The sequence below is a fragment of the Haemaphysalis longicornis genome, unplaced genomic scaffold (genome assembly GCF_048455015.1).
Source record: "Haemaphysalis longicornis isolate Haplotype H1 unplaced genomic scaffold, Haemaphysalis longicornis Haplotype H1 scaffold_8, whole genome shotgun sequence".
Classification (NCBI taxonomy): Eukaryota; Metazoa; Arthropoda; class Arachnida; order Ixodida; family Ixodidae; genus Haemaphysalis; species Haemaphysalis longicornis.
The window spans coordinates 46,138,020-46,151,661 of NW_027526445.1; the positions used below are offsets into that span (position 1 = coordinate 46,138,020).

The 13,642-nt window shown below is 48.6% G+C and overlaps 1 protein-coding gene across 1 annotated transcript in view; it reads right to left on the bottom strand.

The window, feature by feature from the left end:
- LOC144148277 (uncharacterized) overlaps nt 1–13,642 on the bottom strand; it is a 288,013-nt gene that overhangs the window by 54,675 nt on the left and 219,696 nt on the right. The window contains exons 17-21 of the mRNA XM_077679836.1: nt 13,426–13,582; nt 12,822–13,001; nt 11,805–12,014; nt 11,105–11,275; nt 607–783 (exon numbers count right to left, since the gene is read on the bottom strand). Of these exons, the coding sequence (XP_077535962.1) occupies nt 607–783; nt 11,105–11,275; nt 11,805–12,014; nt 12,822–13,001; nt 13,426–13,582 (895 nt within the window). The remainder of the gene's footprint in view (nt 1–606; nt 784–11,104; nt 11,276–11,804; nt 12,015–12,821; nt 13,002–13,425; nt 13,583–13,642) is intronic.

Consider the following 13,642-nt stretch of genomic DNA (forward strand, 5'->3'; position numbering starts at 1 on the left):
GAACGGTGGTTAAGCGTAATGTCCACCCTCTAGTATTTAAGAAATATCTGGCAGTTGTCACAAAGATGGTTAGCACGCGTTAATTTGACTCAGACCTGGAGCATTAGGCACACATACCCATTGCAGGGGTTAAGAGAATCACCGATATCTGTAGTTTCGAATTACCCGTAAATCGCACTGTTACGAAATTGAATTTAAATTTATTTGTGCAGTCGTTATTCAATCCAAATTTGAAGCTGAAATAGTTACCTTCGGCGCCAAACGCATGCTATTAGACTTCCACGTTCGCTTCTCCTCCCGCTCGACCTCACCAGGAACGACCCGCGCGCACGCATGAAAAGGGGGCAACCGCAGCCATGTGAAGTGCCCCTAATTGTTTTTTTGTTTGTTTGTTTGTTTTGTTCTTCGCCTCAAACACGCGTGGCTGTGGCGCCGACATTTCACTGTTAGAGACGCCGATGCTAATACAAACGGTGCCTTGTTCGCTCAATGGAGCATTTAATGTTTTCGCATTAATAGTGCCACACACCCTCCTTCCTAAATGACCGGCCGCCACGTCTGAGTCACAGTGCAACGTCGAGCAGAAAACGAGCGGGGAGCGCTCACCGGGTCGCACGAAGAAGGCGCAGCGCTCCTCGCAGTGCTCTCGGGACTCGAAGCGGTTGTCGTTACCCTCGCAGCCGCCGTAGGTGAAGTTGCGGCACTCACGAGAGTCCGCATCGTAGTACCACATGGGCAGCACCCCATAGCAAGGGCCAGGCCGCTTGGGCTGGGCGCACGCATCTGCAGGGAAGGGGGTCAGGAAAAGAAGGCGCTCTTTAGAAAGACGGCAATTCTATGTCAGCTGGAGAAGACTGGGACAAAGCTCCTTCCCTGTGCCGCACATTCTTCAGCAAAGAGGGATGCGGTTTTCACCGCATCCCTCTTTGAAACAATAAAAAAAGACGAAGAGTAAAACAAAAACAGAGAAACAATAAAAAATAAGAAATCTATTATAAAAACTATTATAATTAGAGTTAAACCTCGTTACAACAACGCCTCGATCTTCGCGATTGCTGCGCCGCCTGCCGCCGCTTCTCTGCGGCGTTTACGAGATTAGTGCTGCGTGGCTGATAGGTGGTCATGCAGTGTTTTTGTTCTCTTTCGCTTCTCGTTGCCTTTCTGCGCACTAGACAACTTCTTATGGTGACGTGTGTAAGCAAATTGCACGTTTAGGGCACTTAAAAAAACAGATGCGTCTTGGTAGAGCGCTCGAACGCCGACAAGAGCTAGCCGGGGAGGCGATTCTGCGCGCTTCTTGGCCGCTCGTGCGAGCATCGCCGACGGCAGCAGCATGTCACCACTGTCATCCCCGAACACTTCAGTACAAGTGAATTCTATTTATTGCCGCCTCGTTTAGACCTTATATTGGCACTGTAAGAGGTTGGTTCGTTTTGCAGCGCCGACAACAAATGTGGCTTTGCTTCGGATATGTACAGTCGGTAAAACGCTTGTCTATAACAGCGATTTCAACTTCAACCAGCCACATCCGAAAACTGCCGAAACATACTCGTTCCAAACATGTCGGAGGCAAAAGCGAAGGGCTAAGACTTCAGAATTCCGCAGTAGTTTTATTCAAAGGCCGCACCGGCGGGGCAGGATAAGGCTGAGAGTACGAAAGCTGTGTTATAGACAAGCCTTTTACAGGCTGTACGTCGTAGAAAAGTATGTTTCGGGGATGTGATAACCCAATAGCTGACAATAGCTTGCGCCTTTTATGGGAATATAAGCAACGCAAAAATGTTAACTGCACTCGAAGGCTGTGCGTTGTTAAATATGTGCCCACTTACGCCTTATGGCAAGAACCAATGTATAAGTTAATGAAATTACGAAAAAAATGAATGGTCTGCAAATCAGGAACCAAATCGAATAGTCGTACGCGGATGAAAAAAAACAAGTGTGGTGCTTCAGCAATGCTAAAGACGTTTGATTAAGCAAGGTAGTATTCACCAGACCAACTAGATGCGAAATGCACTAATATTTGGAAGACACGGGGGGTGGGGGGGGGGCAGTGGGACGCTCAACTATAGTTGTTTACAAATGCGGAGCGAAATCAACGAAGGAACGCTTTAGTAATCCCACGCACAAGCTGCGCGTTCACTTTCCTTTTGTTTTTCGCCTTCAACGAACGGCTGACCACTCGGCGGACGCATTTATTGAAGAATACAGGGCGGGCAGTGGAAGGGGTAAGCGAATATCTACTTAGGCCAAGTTGTGACCCCGGATCCCAACCATGAGGCAGAGATAATTAGAACGATAAGAATGGGGTGGGGTGCATACGGCAGACATTCTCAGATAATGAATGGCAGCCTACCATTGTCCCTGAAGAAGAAAGTGCATGGCAGCTGCATCTTACCGGTACTCACCTACGGGGCAGAAACTTGGAGGCTCGCTAAGAGGGTGCAACTTAAATTGAGAACGACTCAGCGGGCAATGGAGCGGAAGATGGTAGGTGTAACAGTAAGGGACAAGAAGAGAGCGGAGTGGGTCAGGGAACAACGCGTGTTAAGGACATCTTGGTAGAAATTAAGAAGAAGAAATGGACGTGGGCAGGGCATGTAATGCGAAGGCAAGATAACCGTTGGTCATTAAGGGTAACCGAGTGGATCGCTAGAGAACGAAAGCGTTGCAGGGGACGGCGGAAAGTTAGATGGGCAGATGAGATCAAGAAGTTTGGGGGAATACATTGGTCGCAATTAGCACAGCACCAGTGTAATTAGAGATTAATGCGAGAGGCCTTTGCCCTGCAGTGGGGTAGATAGGTTGGTGATGATGATGATGATGATGATGACGACGACAGGGTGGACAGTTCCCAAGCGATACGAGGAGTTATTGGAACAGTTGATTGATTGATTGTAGGGTTTAACGCTCCGACGCAGCGGAGGTGATGAGGCGCGCCGTAGTGGAGGCCTCTGGATTAATTTTGACCACCTAAGAATCTTTACGTGCGCCGCAATCTCGTACGTGCACACAGGCTCGTTGGAAGAATGTGGTTGGTAGTCTAACAATGTACAAACTGGCCCGTCAGCATACCCTTGTGGAATGTGGTATGTGATAAGGCCCACTGATTTCGGTTAATGCTTGATTCTGGAGTCTCCCTGTGTAATATAACGATGTTTCGAAGAAGGGTTTAGCCACGAACGCGGATTACTCTATAGGTGGTATTCAATGAAAAGTTTAGCGGGCGATTTCTCCGCCTGGCAACACTGAAAACCGCCATGTCGGAGGCCACCGTGCCAGCGCATGCGCTTTGCGCCCGCATCTCGAAAAAAAAAAACAACACCAGCGTACATCGTCTGCTGCGTTTCGGCCCGATTATCGGTAGTGGCGTCAACAGATATAATATTGATCGCACTCACATTAAGTGGTGGCGCTCTACCTACCCTCGAGCACTTCGAATCCACGCAGGCTGAAACCGCGGCTGCGAACGGCGCGTATAAGCAGCATACGTCCGACGCTGCGGTTGGCTGCCGCCGCGGATGTCGACGCAAGTGCACCCGCACCGAATCCACGACTTTATGTCAGGTAAGAACCCTCTAATATGTGGTTGAGTACAAAAACCGAATAATTTCTTTGGCGAAATGGTTCACGCGTACACCGATTTATCGCTGGCTTTCTCGTGCGCTAAATGTTTCACACTCAGCAAAACAACTCACGCCTGACATTAGAGCGCGGCGGCTGGCAATCAGCTTATCTGCAGCGGCTACTTCATACGCGTTTGGCGATAGGTATAGATCGTACTGTGCTGCACTCAACAGCACTTCGCGTCGAGGAAGTACTTTGCATTCCGTGGGCAACAGTTTGTAAATGATGCTGCTGTCAAACGGACCACTGCGCTCACGTTGCAACCTTTTTGCCACGACCGGCTCGCACTCGCTCGTAGGGGTGCGCGGTGGCTGGGGTTGTATTGCAGATAAGGTTGTAACACTCATGAGCGGAATCATGACTTTTCGCATAACCAATGCTATCGCGGTATAACTGACTATCGCATCACTCGCACACGCCTTGCACGGAACACAAGGTCACGTCGCGGCCCGCGGCCTGCCTGGCCGCCATGAAGGCATGGAAGAAAAGAGGGGTGCCTGATCTTGGGGCCGTGCGCACAACGTCACCTTGGCAACATACGCTCGGCCACAGATATGGCGGCGCACTCGCATTGTTGCCTGCATGCATTCCGCGCCATTTAAGCCCGTCTTCGCGCTTCTCGTGGAGGAAAAATGTAACAGATGAATCTTTGCGAGCCCTCACCTCGCGACAAGACGACCCAACATTAAATTTGTCGTCGTGTGCTGACTCAAGAGTATAATTTTGCATTATCCATCTTACCTCTTTCGTAGAATGTTTGAGAAATTTATGCCGCATTGACTTATACAGGGTAGTGAGCAATATCTGAAATGTGATATTCGCAAGCGTAACCTGCCTGCTGTCAAGTATGAGTGCTCCGCTAGATTATGGAAGCGCACAAAGCCGATTTATATCACAATGTCTGGCCGCAACATGACCATCGCAAGGAACACTGCTTACGGAGACACTGCCCCTAAATTTCAGGAAAGCGGAATTGCAATCAGCTGCACGCATATGCCGGCTTCGGGACGCCTGCCTGTGACACACACCTGGCGCTCAGACAGACCGAATGCACCACATTAATTACCACGTCATAAACATTTATACTCTCGTAAACACACCACGCTTGCAAACAGAGTGCCGGCTCCACATTATCCTGCATTTAGAACGCGTACAAACGGTAAATCGCAGTCTTGAACGATCCTCAAAAACAACGGCGACTGTGGGGGAGCGGGCCGGAGACTCCCGCGGCTGCTTTCGAAACGGCCCGCTAGGAGGATTTCAGTGGCGCCTGTACAGGCCGCGCTCGAGGCCTGTATAAAACAATAAAATGAAATAATATAATGAAATAATAGATACAATGAGCACATCATAATTACCTTCGGAAGTCCCAGTAGAAACCGATATATTTAAAAACTTATTTCAATGAGGTAAAATTATTCCGTTTCGGGATATAAAGGACAGATTTTGAGAGTAAATACAATTTTAAGTCAATTTCACGACTGCGCAATGCGGATTTGAGTGATGGTGTGCAAGGTGACTGAATTTAGCAGCTCAAAACTCCCGGCATGCATCCTCCAGCAACACGTGCAGAGCAGGATGGCATGCCACGTGTTCGCTGCCCCTGCAAAGCCTTTCCAACTTTCTGCTCACCGCACAGAGCACGCAGGCAATGCATGCGGCACACACGGCCGCAGCGTGCCTGCCTGCACCTGTTGTCACTCACCAATGTGTGCCATGGGATCCGCATTGTTGAAATCACGTACGGGTTTTGGTGGAGTGCTTAAGCCTTATTTTTTATCGTGCTGCCCGTGTGATTCGATCAAAATGAACACACCAGGCGAGAAACGAAAGCGACAGACTTAGCACTAGACCAGGAGGCAGCTATGGTAGAAGCCATCACATCGTGTCTGAAGCTGAGTGAGCTATCATTTGCATCAAGAAGGTGCATCATTGTCCATTTATGTACTTCTTTGCAGCTAAGCCTGTTTGGAATATGAGTTATGTATTTATAACTGCAATAAAGTAGGCACATGACTTCTTTTTTATCTCCGGAAGGCAGTTATTTTGTTGTGTACCGTCATACGGCAAGATGCAGTTTCACCGGCTGTTTGCCTTAAGTACAGTGCACAATATTTGCAATAGATTCCCACTACAGCTTTAAAGAAATATTGGTTATGACACGCAGATCGCAGTGCCCCTTCAACTTATTTATGAAGAGGTTAAACTATATAAGGCTGTCTCAAGCAAATTGAGAAAACCAATTTGAAAAGAAATTAGAAAGAAAAAATTGAAAACAAATGGTTAACCCAAGCACTCATCAGGGTGTAGTGATTGCAAAAGCGTGAGTGTCCAATCGCTGAAAGTGTTCTCCCACTATTATCATGATTCTTTCGTCCTTAAATTTTTTTTCTCATCCGCTCTTGGTTACTATGACTCAGTACACACCCACGTTCGCAACGTCATGGAAAGGGAAACTTAGTTGAAGCACACCTTGATAACCACCAAATCACTACTTCTCTCATTATCATGCCTAGTCTACTCACAGAGGCATCACTACATGTTTCTAACACATATTTCTAAGTGAAAGTCAAGAACAAATTTAATACACCCACCTTTAGCCTTTCCTTCTTATCCATTTGGTAATGGCACGTAATACAGAGCGGGTTAGACATAGCTTGAAGTTTGTCTAACCAGTAAAAAAGTGTTTTTTTTACAACTAGAAATTAGGGATGGATAATAGAAAAAATTAGCAGTGGCTTAGCTCGGCTATGCCAGGATATATCTAGCGTGAGCTAAGTTTCAGCTGGTTATTCTTAGCTTTCCTGGTTGTCTAGGGTTAGCTTGATTATCATGCTTACTGCTGATTCAATGACACGCACATGCTATACGCAATATGTGACATATATATATTTGTCAAGCGCCTCCGGCACAGCGTCACCAATCACCCTAGAGCAAAGATGGTTCCACGGGTGCCCGCCATTGTTGCTGCGACGCACGAGCCATCGGTTCCCCACCCGGCCACCCCTCGTATGTTCATCAAGTGGACACGGCTGCCACGTATGGAACGGAGGTAAACGAAGACGCTGGGCGCGTGGGGTGTGTGAGAGACGCCGGCCAGCGAGCAACGTTCTGTGCGCCGGGCGACGTCACTACTCCTCGCGCATGCGCAGCACGGCTCTCCAGGAGCCACGCGAAGCTGCTCAGCCTCGGCCAGTGTATCTCACGCTACAAAAAACCCATACCCTTTGCACTGTTTATGCCTCTTCCAACTGCTATGACTTGGCATATATATTGTCACGGCGGGAACTGCTGCACGCGCCCGGCCACAAAGAACAAAAGTAAGAAAGGATGCCTCGTGGAGCAACCAACCAACCAACAGCGCCAAACCAACTACGCCACGTGCTGAAGGAGAAGAAGGGAGACACGCGGCGGTGCGAGACAGAACTGAGTGGCAGCGGCACTGGGGAGTTCATTTTAGTGAGGCACCAGTTCGCCGTTTAATAAATCTGTTTGTCCTTTTATCGCCAACATCATCTTCTTGAGTTTGTGCCTCGCTGCACTGGTAGATGTGCGGAGTATCATCAACCCTATACTTGCGACTCCTCCTGCTTCGCGTGCATCAACCCCCAAGATGCCGACACCTGTCCACACCCCGGTTCATCGCAGCAGCCGTCGACTGCAAGGCCTCGCTCCTGAGTTCTCCCCTCTTCCCGAGAAGAACGCGTCGGCTCGTCACGTTCTTCAAGAACCACTGATGGAACAAGCACAAGCATCACAGGTGACTTTCCAACCACAGGTGACTTTCCAACATCCTCGAGAGCCTGAAATCCTTCATTGTGACTTGTTCGAAGACGTAGAGGACTAGCTCAATCAGTTTGAGCGCGTCGCTTCGTTTATTCAGTGGAACGAGGTTCAAAAACTGCGACAGGTGTACTTTTCTTTGGTGGATCACGATGCGATAACTTGAAAATCGAGAAGGGAATTTTCGAACAAGGGAAGAATTTTGCCAGGAGCTCCGGGAAGCATTCTTTAGCACGGACCGGCCAGAGCAGGCACAACGGCTTCTTGAATCGCGCATTCAGAAACCGAATGAGAGTGTAATCATGTTTTCCGGGCACATGGCGCTACTGTTTCAGAAGGCGGACCCCGACATGTCTGAACCCAAGAAGTTGCGCTACCTAATGCACGGCATTAAGGAGCAGCTGTTCACCGGGTTTGTACGGAACCCTCCGCGGACTGTACGCGAATTTGTAAAGGAGGCTACAGCCATCGAACGAGCCCTTCAGGACCGATGCCACCAGAACGATCGTTCAAGCAACGCATCGTTGGTGAATACTGCTGCTCTGTCCGCAGTCAACGAGAGCTCCCTGCGTGACCTCGTCCACTCGATTGTACGCTAAGGACTCCAGAAACATAATGCCCGTCCCAACCAGCCAGTTCAAGTTTCTGTTGCGGAGGTCGTACGTGAGGAAATTCGCCAGGCACTTGCACTACCCGAACATCACCCGGAAGAGCCACAAGGGAACTACGCGAATGTCTTGGCTCGCCCGCAGTTTGTGCCACACGTCACCTACGCGAATGTCTTGGCTCGCGCACAGTTCCACAGATCAACGACACCGCTTCGACAGTCAGTTGCTGGACCAGGGCCTCGGCCCGAGCCCAGACTACATTCTCAGGTACGCAAGACGGACCTGTGGCGTACTGTTGACAACCGGCCGAATATTCTGCCGCCGGACGCGCGGTTCACCGTTGAAAGAGCGAATGCGCGGCAGCCGCGCTCCGGCCGGTCTCCTTTCGAACACCAACTGCCACAAGAATACGGATATTCTGTGGCCGGTCGCTTGCCGTGCTTCGGCTGAACACCACTTCCCGAAGGAAAAACGGATGCCCTAAAGCCGCACTTCGGCCGTTCTCTTTCTCAACATCGTCTGCCGAAAGGGAGCTGGCAGCCGGGTAGGTGCCGTTATGCGTCTGAACACGGGCAGCCGGACAAATACCGAAGCGCTGTTTGCCGAATGTTGGCCTTTCATCGTATGAGCAGTGGCTGCCGGAACCTGGATGCTGGCCGGACATGCCAGAAAGCGGCCATACACTGGCCGGTCTTGGGACACACTTTCTGTGCCGCCTGGGATGCTTGTTGATTATTTGTGTACATGAAAGAACGCATACATAAGTACTCATCATCACCATCATCTATTAGTTTGACTTGTTGGGCTCGGGCAGTCAAATACTGCGGACCATCCTCTCAACAACTACTACCAGGGAGGAGAAGTGTCTCCTGCGCTGTTTTTGTCTGCAGGCGTAAAAACATTAAGACAAATGTGCTCTGACACAGAGAGACAGTTAAGAATCCCTTCATAAGCCGCCCAGCAATACAGTATTGCAAGCATTCCCATGCATTTTTGGCCATTTTTTTCAGCATCTACTAAAGGCATCTACACAATGCATACAAAATGTTTTTTTTCAAATGTTGAGCTCTTTTAACTGTACCAGAATTATTAAAATCAGACAAAAATTACAACTTTTACTAATTTTGTTTCTGCCAGTACCTACATTTTGGCTTAATTTACAAATGGAAAATTCTACAACAAAAAAACCGTTACGTGCATATTTTCAATTCTAGCACAGTAGATGTGACAACTTATGTAGATGACAGGAGAAACGAATCAGACGGTTATTCTGGAAGATATAGCAAATAATGACACCGATATACTAAAAAACACTGTTTTGAGATAATTGAGTTTAAAGTTAGAAAAGAGGTGAAAAGCAATACTTTTTTGCCGCAAACACCACTAGAGTCATTTATTTCGAAGCACCAGCTTCGTAATCACCACAAAAGTCATTTTTTGGGTTTCCAGTTGGTCTGCCCTACCTTACATATTTTGTGAGCCGTAGTGCAGTTCTGTTCGCAAAGTATTTTTGCTTGTGGTCAACCTCTTTCAGCCACTTGATGGTGGTGTTCCGCCCAGGGTTCAATCCGACTTATTTCGAAATGCTGGCTCATGGGATGCACCATCATTTACTGAAAGAGTAGCATCCAACGTTGCAATCTTGAGAGCGTGAAGCAAGTACATTTTTTGACGCACGGCTGCGAGACACAAATGTGGAAAAAACGTGCACAGCGCCTTTGGAATGCCTTGGCTGAAAAATAAGCTATGCAATGGTTGCCAAGCAACTTCTTAATACAGTTGGTTCCAGAAAAGCGTTTTGAACTGGAGCTAGGAGTTCCTTGATAGAAAAGTTTACAATAAACACGGAGCCTATTCTAACATGGGATGTGGTCACTTGCTACTTGCTTACGGAAAAACTGTTTTTGAGCCAGAAATAAAACCTGCTAAGATAAGTGTGATTATGGAAAATGTGCATAAGGAGGTGAACTTCCCTCATTGTGAACAAAAAAAAAGTCATTTTTTTAATTTCGACTTACCCTGTGCCCTTAAGTAGAAAAATGAGACGTGCACGTCTTACTGCATGCTAAGCTTTTCCGTCAGCATTTCACCCCGGCCATCTCTGCCTCATTGTCATTGCTGCTATGACTTATAGCCAAGTACCACGTCTTGGGCAGCGCAACATGAGAAGCACCAGTAGAAAGAGTTCCGGGCTATGTTCTACCGGCAAAATGTTGACATTTGTGTCCGCGTTTCAGGTTGTATATTCCACTCCATCATCTTAGATCATGTTGTGTGTCTACATCTCACTGAAGAGGTCACTGCCATGAACAAATCGTATGATTTGGCAGAGGACCAGTCAGGTCTTGCTTACATTTTTCACCCAGATGCGTCCTGAAAAAAAATTAACTTGAATTTGAAAACAAAAAAAAAGAAAGCACAATCATCGATGTAGGCTTCAGACTTTTGGACCCTGGAGAACAGTTAGGTAGAGGAGGCCAAGGACAATGATAGGCAAGAAAGCAAGAATATTAGAGTAAAACATAGTAAGTATATCTCCCTGGCTTGAAGAGTAGTTTATGTTAATTACAAGTTAGTGAAGACCAATCCCCAAAGATTCCCAGCTTTGTTGTGAATGGTTAAGCCTAGATGCCATTTTGAATCCACAGTATTATTGCCTCCCATCCAGGTAGAGCCTAATTTAAACAAGGTCCCGGTTGTGAATGGTGAAGCTTAGCTGCCATTTTCAATTCACAGTATTTTTGCCTCCCTTCCAGGTAGAGCTTAATTTAAACAAGGTCCCGGTTGTGAATGGTTAAGCCTAGCTGCCATTTTGAATCTCCAGTGTTTTTGCTTACCCTCCAGGTTGACCTGAAGTTAAACAAGATCCCAGTTGGGAATGGTTAAGCTGTAACCATTTTTAACCATTTGATTCTTAACCATTTAAGAATGGTTAAACCACCAAAGATTATTGGTTCTTGAAGAGAAAAGAGAACAAGGTGGCACTGGCACCTCTGTCCAAAAATAGAACGCTCCCCACATTTGCAGTGCACTCCCTCAGTTTACCCGTGTTGGGAGATGTGAAGCGTTTTTTCCACTGCTGCGCTCACCCTGTGCGCGGTAGCACTTCTCTTTGCACTCGCGGTGCGACCTGAAGCGGTTGCGGTTGCCCTGGCAGCCGCCGTAGTAGAACGCGCGGCAAACCCCGTCCTCCTTGTCGTAGAACCAGCGCACCTCCATGTTCTTGCAGGGACCAGCCTCCCTGGCCATGAAGCAGAACTCTGTCGCGTGAAACAACAAGAGAGTTGCCGTTGTGCTGGGCAGAGTTTGCAGAGATTGCGGAAGGGCGATTGAATACCGATATTTGTCTGCCAAGAACTTAGCCACGCCTGTGGGGCTACTGAATGAGCTGAAGGTGTCGCTAAACTTGATTTCAGCAAGGAATGCAGCGACGGAAAACGTCTTTCTGTAAAAACATTGGCCCCGTATCTGCTTCCTTCACTGCAAATATCGTCGAAAGGTGAGAGTCTCCTGTTGCTCCTGCTTCGAACTCTATATCATCTTTTACTTTCCACCCCTCGCTTTTCACCTCCTCTCTCGGTCCTCCAATGATGACATTGATGGACATTTGTGGAATTCAATTTTTCAACATTCGCACTACAGACATAGTAGGAGCCTGAGATCACACTAAAGTGAGCTGTGGGGCGATAAAACTGGTGACGACCCTTAGCGATCACCTTGTCCCTTCTCGTGGAAGTGATGCAGCCAATCCCATCAAACGTCACTCAAAAACTCCCCATTCCCACTCACCTAGCCGGAACTCTTCCTCTGCGACGTCCGTGGGAACAGGCTGCCTGCACACCTGCTCGCACTCGAGGCGCGAGCCGAAGTTGTTGGCGTTCCCGTCGCAGCCACCGTAGTAGAAGCGGTGGCAACGCCCTTCCTCCGCGTTGTAGTACCATCTCTCGCGGAATTCGACGCAGTTCCCAGCCTCTTGGGGCAGCATGCAGACGTTGCGGCCTGTGACGGCAACGTGGCAGCGGGTAACGCGAATTGTCACAACGAGGGAGCAGTACACTTCTCAGTGCAGTTTCAGCTCAAGGGATACAGAAAGTCACGTGCTGCTTAGTCAATAAAAAGTCCATGATGACGATTATGATGGCTGGATGTGGCCGAAGCCCACCTAGGGCAAACAGTATCAAAAAGTGGTTCAGAAATATGTAAAAAAGAATACCAAAATAGGTAATCAAAAGCTAAAGTAAAATCAGTGAAATGCCATGAGGATGGCTAGTGTAGAGGGCCAGGTTCTGATAATGGATGATATTATAAAGCAGAAAAAATTGAACGTCTGCCAAAAATCTCAAAACATGGCTGACAAAAAATCAAGAAGAAATCCGGGGAATATTTTTGCTTCAAAAGAACACGAATGCGAACAAACACCGCGAAGCATGTTCTGTCAATGGTTTGTTGCCAGTGCCCAGCCGCAAACAGCCATCTCTTTCTGCCCTGAAGTGTAGCAACTGACGACAAAGTTAACCTTCTCCCACAGTCTTCTCCCACTCGCATCCCCTTTCAATTTGTTGCCCCCTGCCCCTCAGACTCTCCTTCCAAGCCTACTCATCTAATCTTCATGCGACCGAAACCTCTTTTTCGTCACGCCTAGGCTGGGCCGTAATCGTTGAAAACAACTGTAAAACAGTTGGAGTACTGGGCGTCAAAACTGCCAATCTAGTTGGGTCCAATCTGGAGGGGATCTAATCCAGTTTGGATCCAATCCAAGCGCATCCAAATTTCAAGAGGAAGAAGAGAAGGAGTAAGGGGACTGACCCCCAGAGGAGATGCAGGCACGCTCGCACTCGCGTCTGGTCTCAAAGCGGTTGGCGTTGCCCTGGCAGCCGCCGTAGTAGAACTGCTCACAGCGGCCAGCCGCCATGTTGTAGTACCAGTGCACGATGGCCCCTCTGCAGGGACCCTCCTCCTTCGGCTGGGCACACACGTCTCGGGACACTGCAGGACACAACAGCAGGGTAGAGAAGAGGGTATCATTCCTCTCTGGCAGTATGAACTGGTGAGAACGTAAGCGTAGTTTATGCTGCGTGGGTGCATTCACAATAAAGGCCAACTTTTCGAATTAGCAAGGAACAAACAGTCACCCAGTGTTTTCTGCAGAAGAGGGATCATCGTCCCACTCTTCTTGTGAATCACCGTTCTTTTTGAGCAGCGAGATCCCTATGCTCACATCCTTTGATGGTAGCCCTACACAACACTGGGCTTGCTACTTGAGCTGGTTGGATAATACGTGATGAGGAAAGGGAAAGGGCGAACGCCGGCACTGGCACGCAGACACACAAAAAAAAGAAGGCGGCAGAGAGGAGGACAGGCAGCCGCCATAACGTGTCCTGGGAGAGCGCCAGTGTGGAGCAGCTCTCACCAGGCCCCTGTGGCTTGACGCAGGTTTCCTCGCACTCCTCCTGGGAGTTGAAGCGGTTGCCGTTGCCCTCACAGCCACCGTACCAGAAACGGGTGCAGCGGCCGTCGGCCACGCTGAAGAACCAGTTCACCGAGTAGTTGCGGCACGGCCCCAGGTCCTTGGGTAGACCGCACACGCGTGCGTCACGAGGAGTCGTGAATCCATGGTTGGTGCTTTT